The 22,083-nt window shown below is 43.5% G+C and overlaps 2 protein-coding genes across 2 annotated transcripts in view; one reads left to right on the forward strand and one right to left on the reverse strand.

Moving 5' to 3' along the window:
• Positions 1-16,742, reverse strand: part of DCP2 (decapping mRNA 2) — an 84,349-nt gene extending 67,607 nt beyond the window's left edge. Inside the window, exon 1 of the mRNA XM_050793078.1 lies at positions 16,676-16,742. Within this exon, the coding sequence (XP_050649035.1) occupies positions 16,676-16,719 (44 nt within the window). The 5' untranslated portion in view covers positions 16,720-16,742. The remainder of the gene's footprint in view (positions 1-16,675) is intronic.
• Positions 1-22,083, forward strand: part of REEP5 (receptor accessory protein 5) — an 806,416-nt gene that overhangs the window by 742,458 nt on the left and 41,875 nt on the right. The window contains exons 2-3 of the mRNA XM_050793118.1: positions 17,978-18,228; positions 19,009-19,102. Coding sequence (XP_050649075.1) covers positions 18,111-18,228; positions 19,009-19,102 — 212 coding nt within the window. The 5' untranslated portion in view covers positions 17,978-18,110. The remainder of the gene's footprint in view (positions 1-17,977; positions 18,229-19,008; positions 19,103-22,083) is intronic.

Raw genomic sequence — 22,083 nt, forward strand, 5'->3', positions numbered from 1 at the left:
AAAGAAAAGAAATGAAGAGAGAAAAAGAAATAGGGGCATAAAAAGCAAGGCCAAACATGGAAGAGAAGACACTCACAAAGGCATAAAAACACCCACATCCATAGGGCCAGAACTTTATAGGTAAGATATTTTATTATAGCTACAAATTCATGACTCTACATAGATATAGGGGCTAGGGGCAGGTTGTCTTGGAGCTCTCATCTTCAGATATTTAGTCAAGGTCTAGAGACTGTGCCAGACTTGATCATTCCAGCCCCAACACTGCCCTAGGTTTGTTCCCTATTTAGGTGGTGGCACATTATAAGCACATTTCAGACTTTTTCTGAAAGCAGATATTATAAAGAAAATGAGGGTGGGAATAGAAGAGTATTCATCCTCAGAGGAAAAAGGACACTGAAGGGGCTGTAGAGGTGCCCAAATAGGTGCCCCAGTTTAGCCACAACTCAATCTACACACCAGGTAGGCCCTTTTCCTTGCTGACCTGCAGTCTAACAGAATGGATGGTAGAGAATGCTGACTGTGCATAGAAGGTGTTCTCCCTCTGTTCACCCTGGAAGGGTCATTTATAGCTCAGTTCCTTGGATTCAAAAAGGAAATCAATCTTACCACCTATGGCAATAACAAAAATGGCAACAAAATGATTGCGGTTTTTAATTCCTTCCTGCTGTGGTAGCTTTCATTTGTCCTGTTATTGCTGGATTATAGTAATTATAGAAATAACTATCCAAGTCGATAAACCAGAAAAATGCAAGCTCCATATCATCTAGAAATCCTAAATGTAGTCACAATTCACTTTAAATATATATAGTTTATGTAGTTCACATTTTTATTTACAATATGGAATATTAATATTAACTTGCAGACTATGAAGAGGCAGGAGGTCATAAGGGTAATAACTAACCATTTATCAGTGAGACCTCAACCAAATGCTGGCTTACAAGTTTCCCAGCAGAACTGTGGGGTTGTTTTCCCTTTGTAATGAAAACAGATTTCATTCTGGTTGTAAAAGTAATATTAAAAAGTAATATATATTCATTATTTTCAAAAGTTAAACAACAGGAATATATTAATATATATCAAAAAAATAAAAGTTGGCCAGGTGCGGTGGTTCATGCCTGTAATCCCAACACTTTGGGAGGCTGAGGCAGGAAGATCACTTGAGCTCAGGAGTTCAAGACCAGCCTAGGCAACAGGGTGAAACCCCATCTCTACAAAAAATACAAAAATTAGCCAGGCGTGGTATTATGAGCCTGTAGTCCCAGCTACTGGGGAGGCTGAAGTAGGAAAATCACCTGAGCCTGGGAGGTTGAGGCTGCAGTGAGCCTCAATCATGTCACTGAACTCCAGCCTGGGTGACCGAGTGAGACTCTGACTCAAAACAAAAAAACAAAAAAACAAAAAAACAAAAAAAAACCCATCAGTACTCTCTCCACTAAGGAATCTATTTGCCCAGACTTTTTTGTCAGCAGGTGCGTGCACACACACACACACATACACACACTTACATATATACACACACACACCCCTCCCTCTTCCCCCACTTATGTGTGTTTTTTTGTTTGTTTGTTTTTTGAGTTGGAGTCTTGCTCTGTTGCCCAGGCTGGAGTGCAGTGGCGCGATCTCAGCTCACTGCAAGCTCTGCCTCCCAGGTTCATGCCATTCTGCTGCCTCAGCCTCCTGAGTAGCTGGGAATACAGGTGCCCACCACCACGCCTGGCTAAGTTTTTGTATTTTTAGTAGAGACAGGGTTTCACTGTGTTAGCCAGGATGGTCTTGATCTCCTGACCTCGTGATCCACCTGCCTCAGCCTCACTTATTTTTTTAATTTAATATATCACAGATATTCTTGATATATTGTAGATAAAAAGCAAGTTATTTAATTACACACACACACACACACACACACACACACAGACACACATAGTATGACCCGTATTTCATTTAAAATTCCTGTATGTTGGCCAGGCATAGTGGCTCATGCCTGTAATCCCAGCACTTTGGGAGGCTAACTAAAATCACAAAAATTAGCTGGGCATGGTTGTGGGTGTCTGTAATTCCAGCTACTTGGGAGGCTGAGGCAGAGAATTGCTTGAACCCAGAAGACAGAGGTTGCAGTGAGCTGAAATCGCGCCACTGCACTCCAGCCTGGGCGACAGAGCGAGACTCTGTCTCAACAACAGCAACAACAAAATCCTGTATGTTGATATGTAGATACAAATATAAATCCCTATGTAGACACATGGATATATGATTTTATTTGTACAGAAAATTATCTAACAGGGGCTGGACACAGTGGCTCACACCTGTAATCCCGGCACTTTGGGAGGCTGAGGTGGGTGGATCCCCTGAGGTCAGGAGTTCAAGACCAGCCTGACCAACATGGAGAAACCCCGTCTCTACTAAAAATACAAAATTAGCCAGGCGTGGTGGAACATGCCTGTAATCCCAGCTAGTCGGGAGGCTGAGCAGGAGAATCACTTGAATCTGGGAGGCAGAGGTTGCAGTAATCCGAGATTGTGCCATTGCACTCCAGTCTGGGCAACGAGTGAAACTCCATCAAAAAAAAAAAAAATTATCTGACAGGATATAAACCAATTTTTTTTTTTTTTTTTGAGACAGGGTCTCGGTCTGCCTTCCAGGCTGGAGTGCAGTGGTGCAAACACCGCTCACTGCAGCCTAGACCTCCCAGGCTCAAGTGACCTGGCCACCTCAGCCTCCTGAGTAGGTGGGACTACAGGTGCATGCTACCATGCCTAGCTAATGTTTGTATTTTTTTGTAGAGACAGGGTTTTGCCATGTTGCCCAGGCTCAGATTTTTAACAACAAGGAATGAGATGGAAGGGAAGGGCAGGTAAGTAGAGGACACTTTAAATTTTTACTTTATATATATCTGTGTTATCTATTTTAAAAAACTACACATACTATTTCAGAAAGTAATCATAGTACACATAAAAAACAGCTCTTTATATTAACATTATTTGTTATCATTTTGAATGGTTCTCTACTATCTTGTTTGGCTATAGTATAGTGTTTAATGAATTGTCTGCTTAATGGCTTTAAGGATGTTTCCAATCTTTTGGTATTATAAACAATGTTGATAGGATAGCTTTGCATATATTTTCTGTACTCTCTCATCAGCCCTGAGTATTACCGATTTTACTATGTTTTCACCCATCAGCCAAAAATAAGTTCTTATTTTAATCCAGTTTTGGATGACAAGTGAGATTGAACATATTTCCCATGCATGTTATCTATTTATTTTTTCTTATTTTTGTTTATTTTGTGGATTTTCCTATTCATATATTTTGTCTACTGTTCTTGGAATTTTTATGTTTTTCTTAGATAACTGTTTATATATAGTTATTAATCCCATCTGCAGTACACATATATAAAGTACTTTTTGAGGTTTGCTTTTCAATTTTTAGATTCATGTTTCTTTTGCTTTTTTTTTTTTTTTTTTTTTTTTTTTTGCCATTCTCCTCCACTTTTTTCACATGCTGTCCTAGTCTATTTGTGCTGCTATAACAAAATACTGGATACTGGGTAATTTATAAAACACAGAAATTTATTTTCTCACAGTCCTGATGGCTGGGAAGTTCAAGATCAACGTGCTGGCAGGTTTGTTTTCTCCTGAGGGTCCAGTCTCTGCTTCCAAGATGATCCCTTGAAAACTGCATGCTCCAGAGGGGAGGAATGCTGTGTCCCCACATGGCAGAAGGTGGGAGGGCAAAAAACAGGTCTGACTCCCTCATCAAGCCGCTTTATAAGGGTACTTAATCCTATTCACAAGGGAAGAGCCTTCACCATGGCCTAATCACCTCTTAAAGGCCCCACTTTTTTTTTTGGAGATGGAGTTTCACTCTTGTTGCCCAGGCTAGAGTGCAGTGGTATGATCTTGGTTCACCACAACCTCTGCCCCCCCGCATTCAAGCAATTCTCCTGCCTCAGCCTCCTGAGCAGCTGGAATTACAGGCATGTGCCACCACGCCCGGCTAATTTTGTATTTTTAGTACAGACGGGGTTTCTCCATGTTGGTCGGGCTGGTCTCAAACTCGCGACCTCAGGTGATTCGCCTGCCTCGGCCTTCCAAAAGTGTTGGGACTACAGGCGTGAGCCACCATGCCCAGCCGACCCCACCTTTTAATACTGTCACATTGGCAACACCTGAATTGTGGAGGGGACAATTCAAACCATATCACATGCTAATTTCATGTATATATTGGACTGTCCATATGATATTTTATTTCTGTGGTTTGTCCATCCCTGCACCAGGACCCATAGTTTTAATTACTGTAGCTACATATGTGATAAGGCACTCTTTGCTCAGACTTTTCTATTTTGAAATGTTACTAGTTCCTTTCACATGTTTGTTTAATTCTTACTGGTAATTAGAATCATTCTGTCAAATCCCAAACGCTGAGATTATGTTAAACTTACATATACATTTGAGGAAAATTACTTATAATATGAATATGTCCTTAGACTATTATGTTCCCCAGTCAGGTTATATAGTTTTCTTTAAATATGTACATCACAGGCCGGGTGTGGTGGCTGATGCCTGTAATCCCAGCACTTTGGGAGGCTGAGGACGGGAGGATCACTTGAGGCCAGGAGTTTAAGACCAGCCTGGCTAACATAGTGAAACCCTATCTCTACTAAAAATACAAAAAATTAGCCCAGTGTGGTGGCATGTGCCTATAATCCCAGCTATTTGGGAGGCTGAGGCAGGAGAATAACTTGAACCCAGGAGGCAGAGGTTGCAGTGAGCCAAGATCATGCCACTGCACTGCAGCCTAGGTGACAGACAGAGTGAGACTCTGTCTCAAAATAAATAAATAAATAAGTATATCACATATTCATGTCAAATTTATACTTATCCATTTTATGTTTTGTGTTACTAATGCCAATTAGAAATGTTTAGTTTTTTGCCTGGATGTGGTGACTCATGTCTGTAATCCCAGCACTCTGGAAGGCCAAGGCAGGCAGATCACTTGAGGTCAAGACCAGCCTGGCCAATGTGGTGAAAACCAGACTTTACTAAAAGCACAAAAATTAGCCAGGCATGGTGGCTCACACCTGTATTCCCAGCTACTCAGGAGGCTGAGACACGAGAATCGCATGAACCCAGGAGGCAGAAGTTGTAGTGAGCTAAGATTGAGCCACTGTACTCCAGCCTAGGCAACAGAGTGAATGGAAAAAAAAGAAAGTTTATTTTTGCTTAACAGTGTGACTGGCATTTTATAGGCACTCAACAAGCATTTGTTGGACAAATACGTGGATAATAAAATTTAAAAAGCCATGAAAACTTTTCTTTAGTTGGAGACTAAAAAGGAAATGTGCCCTTATGCCTAAAAGATTTTGGTCTAATTATGCTAAGACCAAAAAAAAAAAAAAAAAAAAAAGGTAGTCAGCTTGGTTTCCTATCTAGGGTTCATATCTAAAAGTCAACTGAGCATTCGAGACTCAAAAATCAAGCCTGGCCTTATCCATGAATGGTGGATCTTGGGAAATTATATACACTCAGGGGGAAAATGTCTCTGCTATTGGCCGAGTGCAGTGGCTCACACCTGTAATACCCGAACTTTGGAAGGCCAAGGTGGGCAGACCACGAGGTCAGGAGTTCGAAACCAGCCTGACCAACATGGTGAAACCCCGCCTCTACTAAAAATACAAAAATTAGCCAGGTGTGGTGGCATGCACCTGTAATCCTAGCTACTTGGGAGGCTGAGGCAGGAGAATCACTTGAACCCAGGAGGTGGAGGTTGCAGTGAGCCAAGATCACACCACTACACTCCAGCCTGGATGACAGAGTGAGACTGTGTCTCAAAAAAAAAAAAAAAAAAAAAAAAAGCCTCTGTTTTTGATAACAGGAGGAAATCAAGAGGCCAAAGAACAGTAGGATACTGGCCTTATGGGTATGTAAGTGTAGAAAATTCAGGAAGCTGACTTTAGGAAGGAAGCTAAAATGTGTAAATGTTTTTGGGCAGGAAGTAAATCTTGTTCATCCTTGTGCATAATATTGGAACATCATAGTCAGTATAGATGGGTATGAACAGATGAGTTAATGGATAAACAGCTCTGTTCACTTCATAGCTTTCGCCTAGGGGTTGCTCTGCCCAAAGCTGTAGTCCCAGGGTTATTTTGGGGTGACTGCTACCTTGCTACTCTGGCTTCCTTTTCTTCAGAATTACTCATATGGGATGGTGATATGGTTTGGCTGTGTCCCCACCCAAATCTCATCTTGAATTGTAGTTTCCATAATCCCCACGTGTCATGGGTGGGACCCAGTGGGAGATAATTGAATCATGGGGGTGGTTACCCTCATGCTATTCTCATGATAATGAGTAAGTTTTCACAAGATCTGATGGTTTCATAAGGGGCTCCCCACTTCACCTGGTTCTCATTCTCTCTCCTGCCACCATGTGAAGAAGGATGTGTTTGCTTCCCCTTCCGCCATACTTGTAAATTTTCTGAGGTGTCCCTAGCCCCACAGAACTGTGAGTCAATTAAACCTCCTTTCTTTATAAATTACCCAGTCTTGGGCAGTTCTTTATAGCAGCATGAGAATGGACTAATACAGATGGTATGCCAGAACCTTATTGTTAACAGATGTTGGATCACTAGTATAACAAACAATTGCTAACTGCTAACACATTTTGCACTAAAACATTTTTAGAGTTAAACACATTTAGAGGAAAACAATAAAATGTCTATTTATACAGTTTTAAGTGTCTCCTTATAGAATAAAAACATTATTATCATCAGATGCTTGGTCAGGTCATTGACTAGCTCTGTCTCCCATTGCCTACGAGTCCAACATTTCACAATTGACACCACTGGGAAAATACTGGGAGATTGGGAGATGAAGATAAACAGTGGATTTTTCCTCCACTGCTTAGTTTTTCCACTGTTAGTATTTATGAATTTATTATATAATTTAGCAAAATGATGACTCAACCATGAAGCCAGTGCTCTCTCAACTACTGGATCTATGGGAAAGGGAAAAGAAAGCCTAATGAAGTTAAAAAGAATTTACCGCTAGCAAAGTCACTGGTAAAGAGAGAACAAAGGATATATGGTAAAACATAGTCACACTGAGTTTATCAGTTGTCAAATATATTGATAATAGTTTTTTCTTTAGTGATAAGAAAAATGTAAACATTAGGTTAAGATATTAAAATTTCAAACTCTTAATGACAGATAGCAAATGTTGCTGTGGTTATGATCTGTGAGATCCATAAAACGTGGACCTAATCTATATTGGTTCCTGGTGTATCTTCAGCGCCTAGCAGAGAGTAGGTGCTCAGTGAATAGTTGTTAAGTGAATGAATGAATGAATATTAAATGCTGGTGACTCATTAGCCTTCTTTAAATAAGTGTAAAACCTTTAACAAATTATATCTAAATAATTAGGTCCAATACTAAGAGAAGGGCCTTCAAGGACAAAGGCATGCATTCTGGAATCTATTTTATACTTGACAAAAACAGTAACGACTATTTCTTGGTCTCAAACTAAGTCACCCTGAAAAATCTACCCACGATCAATTTTCCTATGCTGAAAGACAGCCTGGGCTGTCTATACCAAGTAGATATAATTGATGTAATTTTTACTAGTACAATCCTAAGATAATTGCTTACCTTTCTACTTTCTTCTGTCAGTGTAGATGCAATCTAAGACAAATGAAAAGAACTCACACCATATAAACTGATGCTGGTCTTCATTACGAGGTGACTTTTAAAAATTTTTCCTCTGAATAAATACAAATTGGAAAAGTGGTTTCAGTTAACAACAAAAATAATTTATTTAAAAAGATTACTCTGAAATTAAGCCAATGTTGTTTTCTGTATTAGTTTATTAAGATAACTGCCTATCCTCCACTTAATTTTGCAAGTTGTGAATTTGATATGAAATAATCAAAGTAAAATGGTTTTCCTACATGTTAAAGACAGGTTGTAAGTAATCACATTTCCAAAGAATCCAGAAATGGAGACTTTTCCTTTAAACCGTTTCATATGCCAGTGTGTTGGGTTATAAACATAGCAAATACGCATGTGATATAGACTGGGTATACTGCATTAAATACTAACTCAGTTACTATTGTACGAAATTAGAAGTTACAGTTATCACTATTGATGTCTCCAATTCCAAACTATTTGCATAAGAATGACTATCAGGCCAGGGGCAGTGGCTCACGTCTGTAATCCCAGCACTTTGGGAGGCCGAGGCAAGTGGATCACATGAGGTCAGGAGTTTGAGACCAGTCTAGCTAACAAGGTGAAACTCCATCTCTACTAAAATCACAAAATTTAGCTGGGCGTGGTGGCATGTGCCTGTAATCCCAGCTACTCAGGAGGCTGAGGTAGAAGAACTGCTTGAACCCGGGAGATTGGAGGTTGCAGTGAACTGCGATTGTGCCATTGCACTCCAGCCTGGGCAACAGAGTAAGACTCTATGTAAAAAAAAAAAAAAAAAAAAGTATAAAATTAGAGTCTTACTTGTGACTTTCAGTAAATTCTACCCTTGATCTTAGCCAAAAGGTGGAGAAGCAATGACTTTCAGTAAATTCTATAAAGGTGGTTAAGATGATGCATATAATAGGTGGTGCCGTTTGGAGAGAGTATACATTGTAATTTTTTTAGACTAATGAATTCTCACTTTTAGTAGGGTGTTTTTGTTATGGCTGTGAACAGATAAAGATGTGTTAGGAACAATGGTGTGAAAAAAACAAAAACAAGCCTGTCCTCCCAAAACCTTATTCCAAATCCCCCAACACTAACTAGTTATAAATCTCCCTCAGCATGGACTTTAGGGAGACTATCCTGGGTAAAATGCAAAAGGCTATGTGGTCAAGTAATTCTCTCCTAACTGCATGGCAGAACTCATCATAAAGCAAAAGTTATTTATGTCGTGAAAGGAAGACACACGTCCTTGAGTCAACCAGTGTGGTCACAGCATGATTGATGTCCAAGAGCTAGAGGAACGTGAGCCAAAACTCATCCAAAAAAGGCTGAAAGTCAGAGACTGAGGAGAGACAGGAAGCATGAAGAGACTGCAAAGTGATAAAGAGCTGCATAAATCAGCTTGCCGCCTGTCAGAGAACAGCTTGACTTTGACCTGACGTGTGTTTGTAGGTCAATTCCTTGCCCACATCTGTGTAGGCCTGGAGGGTCCCTTTCACTTGGCCAAGGGTTAGTCCAGGGATCCTAGACAAAACTGAAAAATAAGCAATTTTGTTTCACTACTTTGTACCTTGGAAAAGACTACTCCTTTAATCCTCAGGTACTTAGTGAACCCTGACTCCATCAAAATATGCTGTCAGCATCTTCATACACACAAATCGTCTAACACAAAATAGGTGCTCAGTATATATTTTCTTTTCCTCCTTCTTTCCCATAGTCAAATTATTGATGAAAATGTGCTCTTATTTTTGCCAGAGTATTTTGATTTTCACAGATACCAAATCCTTGAATCAAAGGAACAAGATAAGATAGTATAATGTTGGGTATAAACTCTTGTTAGTATCTACTTCATTGATGTATGTGTCCTTCAGATAGGCACTCTGTGAAGTGCTTTACATGGAGTATCTCATTTATTCCAAAAATCATATGAGGTAGATACTGGCATTATCTTTGCTTTATAGGCTGAGAACAGTGGGGCTTTTGGAGGTTGAGAACTTTCCCAAGAGTGCACAGCTAGTAAGTAATGGAGCCGAGGTATCTGCTCCAGGGCCTGTGCTTTGACCCTGTGCCCTGTCCTGGGATAGCGCTTGATGTGAGCGAAAGGACTTACACCAGCTGTCTGATCTCAACATGTTCCTTCTTTCCGGGGAACTTGATGCTGGTTATGTGTCCCCCATGTAAGGCTAGTGTAGTAAGCAGAATAATGACTTTCGCCCCCACCCAAAGATGTCCATGCCCTGATATCCATGCCTGAAAAGATGTTACTTTGCATGGCAAAAGGGACTTTGCAGATGGGATTAAGATTATGTAGACTTTAAGATCAGGGAGATTGGCCGGGCGCGGTGACTCACACCTGAAATCCCAGCACTTTGGGAGGCTGAGGTGGGCAGATCACGAGGTCAGGAGTTCTAGACCAGCCTGACCAACATGGTGAAACCCTGTCTCTACTAAAAATACAAAAAAAATATGTAGCGGCGGGGGGTGGCGCATGCCTGTAATCCCAGATACTCAGGAGGCTGAGGCAGGAGAATCGCTTGAACCCGAGAGGTGGAGGTTGCAGTAAGCCAAGATTGCGCCACTCCACTCCAGCCTGGGCAACAGAGTGAGACTCTGTCTCAAAAAAAAAAAAAAAAAAAAAAAAAAAAGATCTGGGAGATTATCCTGGATTACCTGGGTGGGCCCAATCTAATCACACGAGTTCTTTTTTTTTTTTTTGAGACAGAGTCTCACTCTGTCACCCTGGATGGAGTGTAGTGGCGCGATCTCTGCTCACTGCAAGCTCTACTTCCTGGATTCACGCCGTTCTCCTACCTCAGCCTCCTGAGTAGCTGGGACTACAGGCGCCCGCCACCACACCCAGCTAATTTTTTGTATTTTAAGTAGAGACAGGGTTTCACCGTGTGAGCCAGGATGGTCTCGATCTCCTGACCTCGTGATCCGCCCGCCTCTGCCTCCCAAAGTGCTGTGATTACAGATCACATGAGTTCTTAAAAGTGGAAGTAGAAGGCAGATGGGTGAGAGAGATGAGATGAAAGAAAAGGAAGAGAGATTTGAAGTATGAGAGGAATTTGACTGCTGCTGGCAGTGGCTTTGAAGATGAGGAAGGAAATGGGGACTTGAGTCCTACAACCACAAACTGAATTCTGCAACAACCCAATGAGCAAAAAAACATGAATCTTTCTATAAGCCTCCAAAAAGGAACAAAGCGCTGCTGACAGTACCTTGATTTTAACCCAGTAATATTGACACAGAGCACTGTAACATAAAAAATTTGTGTTGTTTTAAGCCATCAAGTTTCGGATAATTTGTTACAGTAGCAATGTAAACTTAATACAACTGCTTAGTTTCTTTTTCTTTTCTTATTTTTATTTATTTATTTTTGAAAGAGGGTGTCACTCTGGTGTGATCATAGCTCACTGCACTCTGGACCTCGCTGGCTCAAGCCATTCTCCTGCCTTAGTCTCCTCAGCAGCTGAAACTACAGGAGCATGCCATCATGCCTGGCTAATGTTTAAAATTTTTGTTATAGAGATGAGATCACAAACTTCTGGGCTTAAGAGATCCTCCTGCCTTGGCTTCCCAAAGTACTGGGATTATAGGCATGAGCCACAGCACCTGGCCTGGTCAGTTTCTTTATTCATGTTAATTATATTTACCTGCTGTTTCATCACGAAAGGAAGAGGACAAAATTGTCTGACTCCTTCTGGTCCTTCTCTTACATGAAAAGAAAAGCAAAACTTCATGCCACCCTGTAGGCTATGAGGCAAATGTGGATTGTTCTCTGTGGTTGGACACATACCCCAGGGTGAGTGAACACTGTACCATCCTGGTATGCAATCCAAACCCCAGGCTTTATCTGGAACTGGACTAACTGGTCTTGAACATAGAGAAACAACCTGTTAGTGACTTGTTTTCTCCTATTAGTCCACTGTGCAGGTACCATTAGAGAAACGTCAAGGGGAAATAAAGGACACTTTTAAACCTGATGAAAAATCTCTAGATTTGTGTGCAAGAGCAATGACATATTAGTAGTTAATTTCTCTATTAAAAATACTTTGCTAAACTAAAGGATATTTCCACATTGGTTTATTCTCAACTGTGAGCACTAATTTTCTAAAAATCAACTTCCTGTTTGATAAGGGGAGAAATAGAATAAAATGCTTTGTCCATATTTTCAGTAGAAAATGTTTTAGAATAGGACAAATGAGGTAAACAAAATGTAATTCAAATATATTCAATGAAACACGGTGATTTTCACATTTTATTTCCTTCAGTGCTCTTTCTTAAATTACATTCAGCCTCTACATTTTCCTCCCATCGTCTGGCAAGTCCATGTCTCAGGTTTTGTTTACTCTGTGTTTTTCCCTTTTTATTCTGATGACATGTCATCATAAGCCTCCTACAGCAGAGGGAGGGTGTATGTGCCAACAGGGCTGTGTCTGCAGGGGCTGAGGGTCTCCTGCCTGTCTCATTGGTGCCATGCCAGGGCACCCTACAAATGCAGGGGTGGGGGAAAGGAAAGAAGAGATTACCTGGCAAATTATGCTGTACCTCTTCTTTCTAACATAAATGAATGAGAATGAACGTGTTTGATGACATCAACTTGTTTTCTTACCCTGAAGAAACAGTTTGTGTAGAACAAAAGTGGCCTGATCTGAGTTATCCAGCAGAATTTTCTTCTCTAGTTCACAGAGGGTATAACAATAGTATTTGCCTCATCCCAAGTCAGTTCAATTTCCTCCTTAGAAATTGCCAACGTTGGCTGGGCGTGGTGGCTCACGCCTGTAATCCCAGCACTTTGGGAGACCGAGGTGCATGGGTCACGAGGTCAGGAGATAGAGACCATCCTGGCTAACACGGCAAAACCCCGTCTCTACTAAAAATACAAAAAAAAAAGAAAATTAGCCGGGCATGGTGGCGGGTACCTGGAGGCTGAGGCAGGAGAATCGTGTGAACCTGGGAGGCGGAGCTTTCAGTGAGCCAAGATCGCACCACTGCACTTCAGCCTGGGGGATTAAAAAAAAAAAAAAGGAAAAGAAATTGCCAAAGTCAACCGGTTCCAGGCCAACCTTCTTCACAGCCTCCAAAACAGATCTCATCTATCTGATTCCCAGATCTAACAGCATCTGGCACACAGGATATATTTAGTAAATATGAGTAAGTGAATCGTCTGAGACCTTAGGCAGGGTTCTGGTTTGTTATCTTCTTCATCTCTTTCCTCTTCTATGAAAGAATCTAAGGTTTATAGTGTTGATGGGATAAATTAGGATCCCATACTCCCCGAATCTGATTGTAATTTACTAAAGGCAAGAATAATGTAATATTTCTCTATCTCGATTTTAGAGGCTGGGCATGGTGGCTCACGTCTGTAATCCCAGCACCTTGGGAGGCTGAGGGGAGAGGATTGCTTGAGCTCAGGAGTTCAAGATCAGCCTGGGCGACAAGGTGAAACGCCATCTCTACAAAAAATACAAAAATTAGCCAGGCTTGGAGGTGTGTGTGTGTAGTCCCAGGTACGTGGGGGGCTGAGGTGAGAGGACAGCTTGAGCCTGGGATGCAAAGGTTGCAGTGAGCTGAGATTGCACCACTGCACTCCAGTTTAGGTGACAGAGCCAGACCTCATCTCAAAAAAAAAAAAAAAAAAAAAAAAAAAAAAAAAAATTACACCTAGCTGTGTGTTTTTTTCTTTCTTAAATAACGTAGACAATTATTTTGCATCAAGTACTCTTCTAAAAACATTACAAATAGTAACTCACCTAATCATGATGAGAACTCTGTGAAAAAGGTACTATTTTTATCCCTGTTTTACAGATGAGAGATCAGAAGCACAGAGAGCTTATGTAACTTGCCCAAAGTCACACAGCTAAATGGTAGAGCTGGGATTTAGCTCATACAGACTGAATCCAGAGATAGAACTCCACGTATTATGTCTTACTATACTGCTTTGCCTCACCATTGGTTGAATGCTTGAGGAAAGAAGAAATGTGGAATCTATGTCAACAGAAAACTGAAAAGAGAGCAATATTTACAGAAAGAAAGCCAAGGGCTGGGCACAGTGGCTCACATCTGTAATCCTAGCACTTGGCGGGGTCAAGGTGGGAGCACTGCTCGAGCCCAAGAGGTCAGGGCTCCAGTGAGCCATGATGGTGCCACCGCACTCCAGCTTGGACAACAGAATAAGACCTTGTCTCGAAAAACAAACAAACAAAATACAGAAAGGAAGAAATCCAAATGAATAGTATATTTCTAGATACTCCATGCATAGTTAATGTCGTACAAATGTTGCCACTGCATGAAATGTAGTGACAAAAACCTAGGTTGATTTGGATACCTAATTTAAAAGGATTTTTCTCCTTTGCTAAAATAAATAAATAATAAATAAATAAAACAATCAAATTGTGAGGCTGAGCACAGTAGTTCATGCCTGTAATCCCAGCACTTTGGGAGGCTGAGGCAGGCAGATCACTTGAGGTCAGGAGTTCAAGACCAGCCTGGCCAACATGGTGAAACCCCATCTCTACAAAAAACACAAAAACTAGCCATGTGTGGTGGTGTGCACCTGTAGTTCCAGTTACTCCGGAGGCTGATGCATGAGAATTATTTGAACCTGGGAGACTCAGGTCGCAGTGAGCCAAGATCATGCCACTGGACTCCAGTCTGGGTGACAGAGGCAGACTCCATCTCAATTAAAAAAAAAAAAAATCAAATTGTGAATCACTTTAAGTACTCAAAAACAACCCCAACTTGTAGGAAATTATACAAACTTACAACTGGTTTGAAGTTTACAGTTCAGTTATTCTGCTAAGCAGTTGTACTAGTTTCCTAGGGCTGCTGTAACAGTCTCACAAGCTGGGTGGCTTAAATAACAGAAATTGAGGCTGGGCGTGGTGGCTCATGCCTGTAATCCCAGCACTTGGGAAGGCCAAGGTAGGGGATCACTTGAGGTCAGGAGTTTGAGACCAGCCTGGCCAATGTGGTGAAACCCTATCTCTACCAAAAAAAAAAAAAAAAAAAAAAAAAAAAAATTAGCTGAGCGTGGTGGCACACACCTGTAGTCCCAGTTACTTGGGAGGCTGAGGTGGGAGAATCACCTGAACCTGGGAGGTGGAGGTTGCAGTGAGTGGAGATTGTACCACCGCAGTCCAGCCTGGGTGACCCAGTGAGACCCTGTCTCTAAATAAATAAACAAAACAGAAATATATTATCTCACAGCTTTGGAGGCTGGAAGTCCAAGATCAAGGTCTCAGCAGGATTGGTTCCTTGTGAGGGCTGTGAGGGAAGGATCTGTTCCAGGACTTTCTTCTTGACTTGTAGATGGCCATCTTCTCCTTATGTCTCTTCACAGTCTTCCCTTTATATGTATCCGTCTCCGTCCAAATTTCCCTTTTTTTTTGTTTTTTAATTTGAGACGGAGTCTCACTCTGTCACCCAGGCCGGAGTACATTGGCGCAATCTCGGCTCACTGCAAGCTCTGCGTCCCGGGTTCACACCATTCTCCTGTCTCAGCCTCCCGAGTAGCTAGGACTACAGGTGCCCGCCACCACACCCAGCTAAATTTTCGTATTTTTAGTAGAGACAGGGTTTCACTGTGTTAGCAAGGATGGTCTCGATCTCCTGACCTCGTAATCCACCCACCTTGGCCTCCCAAAGTGCTGGGATTACAGGTGTGAGCCACCACGCTGGGCCAAATTTCCTGTTTTAAAAGGACAACAGTCACACTGGATTGAGGTCCACCCTAATGAGTTCATTTGAATTTGACTACCTCTTTGAAGACCCTATCTTCAAATAAGATCACACTCTGAGGTTCTGTAGGTTAGGATTCCAACATGTCTTCTTTAGGGAGGTGGAATACAATTCAACCCATAATAGCATTATAATATAGGGGTAAGAGCCTGATTCTGAATCCTAGCTCTGCCACTTATTGTGATATGAGACCTCACTAGATCTCATTTTTTTTTTCCTTAAATGAGGATGAAACAGGTAGCATCTTCCTCATGCAGTTGTGAGGATTAAATGAACTAGTCCATGTAACGCTTGGAATACCAGGTGGTACAACACATGTTAGGTTCATTGATTCATTCATTAATTCAACAAATAGTTATTGAACACCTACTAAGTGCCAGGCACTGTTCAATGTGCTTGAAATATTGAAGCAAAAATATCTACCCTCATGGAGCTCATAATCTAGTGAGGAAAGAAAGATAATTTAAAATTAGAACATGGCCTGGCATGGTGGTGGCTCATGCCTGTAATCCCAGAACTTTGGGAGGCTAAGGTGGGCAGATCACTTGAGGTCAGAAGTTCAAGACTGGCCTGGGTAACATGGTGAAACCCCATCTATACTAAAAGTACAAAAAATTAGCTGGACATGGTGGCATACGGCTACGGTCCCAGCTACTTGGGAGGCTGAGGTGGGAGGATGGTTTGAGCACAGCAGGAGGTCGAGGCTGTGGTGAGCTGTGACCACGCCTCTGCACTCCAGCCTAGGTGACAGAGTGAGACAGTCTTAAAAAAAAAAAAAAAAAAGTAGAACATAATGTCAGACAGTAATACATTCTACGGAGAAAAATCAAGCAAGACAGGGGCTAGAGACCACTGGGGGTCGCAATTTGAGATTAGGGGTACCATTTGAGCAAATACCTGAATAATGGAAGGGGACAGTTAAATGGCTAACTGGGGAAAGATACTTTCAGATAGAGGAGGGTTTCTGGACTGTCACATTATTGACATTTGGGGCTGGATAATTCTTTGTTGTGGGGGCTGTCCTGTGCCTTGCAGTATGTTTAGCAGCACCCCTAGTCTCTACCCACTAGATGCTAGTTGCACTTGCCACCTCCTGCCCTCCTTGTGTGACAATCTGTTTCACAACCAAAGTATCTCTAGACATTGCTACTCCTTCTCCCAGGAGGAGGAAGGGGAGAGGAAGTGCTCCTGCTTGAGAACCACTGAAACAGAAGAAAAGTGAACTAACGCCCAGAGACAGGAATGGGCTTACCTTGTCTGAGGCACAGCAAGGAGGCAATCAGTAAGGGAAGACATCAGAAAGGGGAGGGATGAACCATGTCACCTGTGACCTTGATGCCATTCTTCAGGCAGATAGGAAGCTGCTGGAGGGTTGAGAAGAAAAAGCACAACTTGACACACATTTTAAAACAGATTATACTGGCTGCCACATTGAGAATTAACTGTAGGTGAAAAGACAGAAATAGACAGGTTGTTTCATTTGTTCACTGATTTGGCTGGGTGGTGGTAGGAGCAGCTGAGAAAGCTGAGCTAAGAAGCGCTGAGGAAGAAAAGAGGAAGCAGAATTAGCATTAAAGGAAAAAGCTAGGAGTGGGCAAGGTAACTTTTTGCAGAAGTGGAAGGCAGTAGGGTAATTAGGTAGATTTGAAAGCACAGAGGGGTTGTGTAGGACCAAGACAGAATGTTGGGGGCCAGTTGTGGGCAGGGCATTGAATGCTCTGCTAAGGAATGGGAGCTCTAGTCTGTTAGTATAATAATATGGAGCTTCTGACAAAAATTTTGCAGCAGTGTGCAGAATAGGAGTAAAGAAGAGTAATTTTAGGAGTATCTGGAAGTCATATGGGTGAGATAACAGGAGCTTAGGTTTAGGTGGAGGAAGAGCATGGGCAACTCATTCTGAAGGAAGCAAAAATGAGGTCCTGCCCTAAGGCTTGGACCTTAGAATCTCCGTCTTCTTCAGAGTATTTTGAGTGTAGGAAGTGCAGACTATATTGGCTCCACAGAGAGAATCTGGACACTTGCCACGGTAACAGACAACAAGCCAACGTGAGCCCACCATGAAAAGATTTAATGCAGTGCTTTCTTGGAAAAGGTGTACCCCAGGGAGGATGTGTTGGATTTCTTCAAGGGTCTTTACAAGGCAACGATTGTCTGTAGGTGAGAAAAACTGACAAGCTAAGGCAAAGAGGGTGAAAGCAGGCCTGCATCCAAAGAGTTCTTTCAGGATGCTCAAACATTTCCATTTTTTAGGTCAAAAATGCCTTAGCAGGTTTAGCACAGCAATGTAGGTGCCAAACTCGTCTCACTAAATTGCAGGCTGGAGCAACAAGGACGCCTGCCTCCTTTCCGCCTGCTTTTTGCAGCAGTCCGATTTGAGAAGGGGACCCACAAGAGACACAAAATGCACGCCTCCACGCCACATCCTTTTTACCCCGCAATGGGTTGTCAACAGCCAGGCCACCTCGCAGCGCCCGCGGAGGTGCAGGCCCGCCCCCGCCAGGGTGTGGCGCTGTTCCCCGGGAGCGGGGCAGGGGAGGAGGGGCGCGCGGCGGCCGGGCGGGGCGAGCGGAGGCGAGTGGAGGACGCGTAGACGCGCCGCGGTCCCCGCCTGCCACTGCCCCGCCGCAGTCCCCGCTCCAGTCTACCCGGCACTAGGAACAGCCTCGGGCAGCGCGACGGTCCCCGCCATGTCTGCGGCCATGAGGGAGAGGTTCGACCGGTTCCTGCACGAGAAGAACTGCATGACTGACCTTCTGGCCAAGCTCGAGGCCAAGACCGGCGTGAACCGGAGCTTCATTGCGCTTGGTGGGTGGCCGGGGGTCGCCGCTGCCCCTGCTGCTGGGGAAGGAAGCAGGGAGAGGACTCGGGAAAGGTGAAGTTGGAGACAGACGGGACAAGCAGCATCCTCGGGGATCAGGCTGGCCTCCCGGAAAGCGTGGACATCGGAGGACCCCGCTGGGGCTGCCCGGGCTGAGGGTCGCGGGGCTGGAGGGCAGCGGCGGCGCCGGGCGCTGGCAGCTGGAAGGACCAGCGCTGACGTGTCCGCCCCGCGGCCCGGCGCCCTATTCTTGCGGTCCTACGCGGTGGGCGCGGACGGCGGGGTCCCTGCGGGCAGGCGCGGTGACGGAGGTACCCGGTCCTACCCGACCCTCCGTGGAGCTCCGCCCGGGGAGGGGCGCCCCCTCGGGTGGGCGGGGGCTGCTGCTGCAGCGGGTGCGGGAGTCCGGGCCTCTCGGGACGCTCCCCGCGGAGCGCAGCTTCCCTGGGTAGAGCCCTGCACGGCGGGCCCTGCAAGAGAGCGGAGGTGGGTGCTTCGGAGCGTCCCGGCCTCCGGGGGTTGCTTTGGGGCCCCCTGCGAGAGGTAGGAGAGGCACAACGGTGGGGGCTGCCTGATATCCCCAGACTTCAAGGCAGGGCCCCGCGGACGCGTAGGCCCAGCTTTCGTGTGGTTTGTTTTTCTCTCTCCTTTAATCGAGTCGGGAGGAAAACGCCTAGAACAGGCCCAGCCTCGCGGTGTGGGCGGCGGCTGTCCCGCGTGAACGCTTCTCATGCTGCCCGACTCACTTCTCTCCTTGTGGCCCCCAGGTGTCATCGGACTGGTGGCCTTGTACCTGGTGTTCGGTTATGGAGCCTCTCTCCTCTGCAACCTGATAGGATTTGGCTACCCAGCCTACATCTCGTAAGTGACACACCCTGCAGCCGTCCCTTTCCCTTCCTCCCTTTCCCCCCACCCAGGGCTGCTGCAGTGGACTGCACATCCGCATTTCCCCGGAGAAAAGTGAAAGCTCGGCGGGGAGGGATGGGGTTGGACATAAGGTTGGGGATAGTATTCACCATTTTGGAACCTTAACTTAATCCCTATCTCTTGACGATTAGCGTAAATGTATTTTCATTAGATTATGCTGGTGACCAGTGTCTCCTCTCTTTGGCACACTAACAGGAAAGCGCTACCACTATGTCGTTCTGCCTTTACTTTGGGAGGGTCTCAGAAAGTACAGGGCTTTCTGTCTAGTAATTATTTTAATGGATATTTCACCATATATTTATGCACCTAGAGAGTAAAACCCCAACAATTAGGTCTTCCTTAATTCATAATTATGTTAATTCAGACAGTGGGGAGAATTTTGTCTTTTTTTTTTTTTGAAAAGCCACATATTACAGGCAAACTTGGGAAATACCCTCGTATACAAACAAAAACCTTTAAAAATGCTCCATAATATATCTCCTTGGTTATATAAGTGATTCATTTATATAATTGAGCTAATTAAAAATGAATTTTTATGATTAGGATCTGAATTTATTACCAAAGTTGTTTTTATTCTACGGTGTGTGTGTGTGTTTTTAAATTCTACAATTTTATTTTTTCCATTCGTTCAGGTAGGAATTATTCCTCTCCAGAAATGAATTTTGTTTTGCTCTACAGTTCTTCCCGAGAAAGCCAGTGGTTTTTACCTTCATTAAATTGGTCTCTACTTTCTTCAACCAAGGGATAAAAATAAAGGAAGAAAAAATTTTCAACTAGGAGGCTAAGACACAGATAACACATTATTACAGCTTGTGTCTGTCACTAGTTATGCTAGAATTTAGTCTATGGCTATAAGGGAAGAAACATGTTTTAGAAGTTAGTTCTAATTTGAACAATTAAATTGCAGTTACTTAGTAGTTGTTACTGTGTTAGTCTGATTCAGACACTTAGTCATACTCCAGAAAGTCTAGCTACATATAGCCTTGAGGCCTACCCCAGGCTCTGCTTTATGGAGGAGACTCAAGGAAAAACGGGATTGTGTGCACAGAATGAAGCATACAGACCCCCGTTAGCAAATATTCAGGTGGTCAGTGTTACATTAGTCTAATCAAGTCTGTTCATTGCTTAACCAATATGATTGTGTAATTGTCCAAAAGAAAGAAAAAAAGTCTTTGAAAATTGTGGTCTTTAGTAGCATCAAAATCCATGTTGCTTATAGTGTCACCTATGATTATTGTCTTAGTCTGCTTGGGCTGCTATAACAAAATGCCTTAGACTGGGTCATTTATAAACAACAGAAATTTATTGCTCCCAGTTCTGGAGGCTGGGAAATCCAAGACAAAGTTACCAGCAGATTTGATGTCGGGTGAGGACTTGCTCCCTGCTTCAAAGATGGCATCTTCTTACTACTTCCTCACATGATGGAAGGGGCCAACTGGCTCCTTCAAGCCTCTTTTATAAGGTCACTAATCCCATTCATGAGGGCAGAACTCTCATGTCTTTTTCCTATTTTTTTTTTTTTTCTTTTGAGACAGAGTCTTGCTCTATGTTGCCCAGGCTGGAGTGCAGTGTCGCAATCTCAGTTCACTGCAACCCCCATCCCCCACAGCCCCCACCACTGCCCCTCCCTGCTCCGAGTTCAAGCAATTCTCCTATCTCAGCTTCCCTAGTAGCTGGGATTACAGGGCTGTACTACCATGCCCAGGTAATTTTTGTATTTTTAGTAGAGATGGGGTTTTGCCATGTTGGCCAGGCTGATCTTGAACTCCTGACCTCAAGTGATCCGCACAGCTCAGCCTCCCAAAGTACTGGGATTACAGGCGTGAGCCACCGCACCCGGCGAAGCCCTCATGTCTTAATTGCCTCCTAAAGGCCCCACTATTTAATACTAATACATTGGGTATTAGGTCCCACCACATGGATGTTGGGGGAACACAACATTCAGACCATAGCAGTCACTTTCGTTTTAACTGTTCTCCATACCTCTTATAACTCCTATGCTCCCTAGCCAGAGTTATTTTTTAAAATACAGGTTTAGCAAAAATCAAATGCCAATCACATGTGTGGCACTGTGGTAGCACTTTAGATATGGCAAGAAATAAGGTAGTCATGCTGTCTGTCCTTGTTGAATGAGCAGTCTACCCAGGCAAGAAATAGGCAAATTAGTGACTGTGTGGTAAGCCCTCTAAAGTAAATAAACAGCTCTGGTAGAGAATAACAGGAAAGACCCTCTTTAGCTATTTATCTGAGATACTATCTGAGTTAAGACCTGAGGAATGAGAAGGGGCCAGCTAAGAGCAGAGCCAGGCAGAGGGAGAAGAGTGTGTCAGGCTGAGGCAGCACACAGCTTAGCTCTGTGTGAGCAAAGAGTGGTGGGGGAGGCACCAGAGAGGTGCAGGTACCAGCAGGCAGGGTCAGTGGTGGAAATGTGCATTTCATTCCAGATGGTTGTAGGGAGTTTGCATTTTTTGATTGCCTTGGATGGGCTTTAAATAGGGGGTGACACAATACGATTTATGTTTTAAGGTCACTTTGGTCGCTGTGATCTCTGTAAGGAGTTCACGATCTTGCCAAACTATTGCCAGAAATTTATTTCCTTCCTTTCTCACCTTTCAGCTTTTCTCTTGCTGTTTCCTCTCCTTGGGCCATCACAGGAAGGGGAGTAGTGTCAGTATTGGGTCAAGAGACTGCAGGATACAAAGATGAAATTGGGAGAAGCTCACTTGGCTTCCTAGCTTTTCTTATGGCTCACTCCCTTTGGAAGTCTGTGAGTGAAGCTCAGGTGCACCTGGCTCCTGGTCAAGGTCTGCTGCACGTTGGAGCATGTAGATGGTTGAAGACTTGGCCAGTGCTCACTGGGGAGCAACCAGTATCTTATTGTATACACCTCTTCCTACTGGTTGTTCTTTCCATGT

Source organism: Macaca thibetana, chromosome 6, assembly GCF_024542745.1.
Source record: "Macaca thibetana thibetana isolate TM-01 chromosome 6, ASM2454274v1, whole genome shotgun sequence".
Classification (NCBI taxonomy): Eukaryota; Metazoa; Chordata; class Mammalia; order Primates; family Cercopithecidae; genus Macaca; species Macaca thibetana.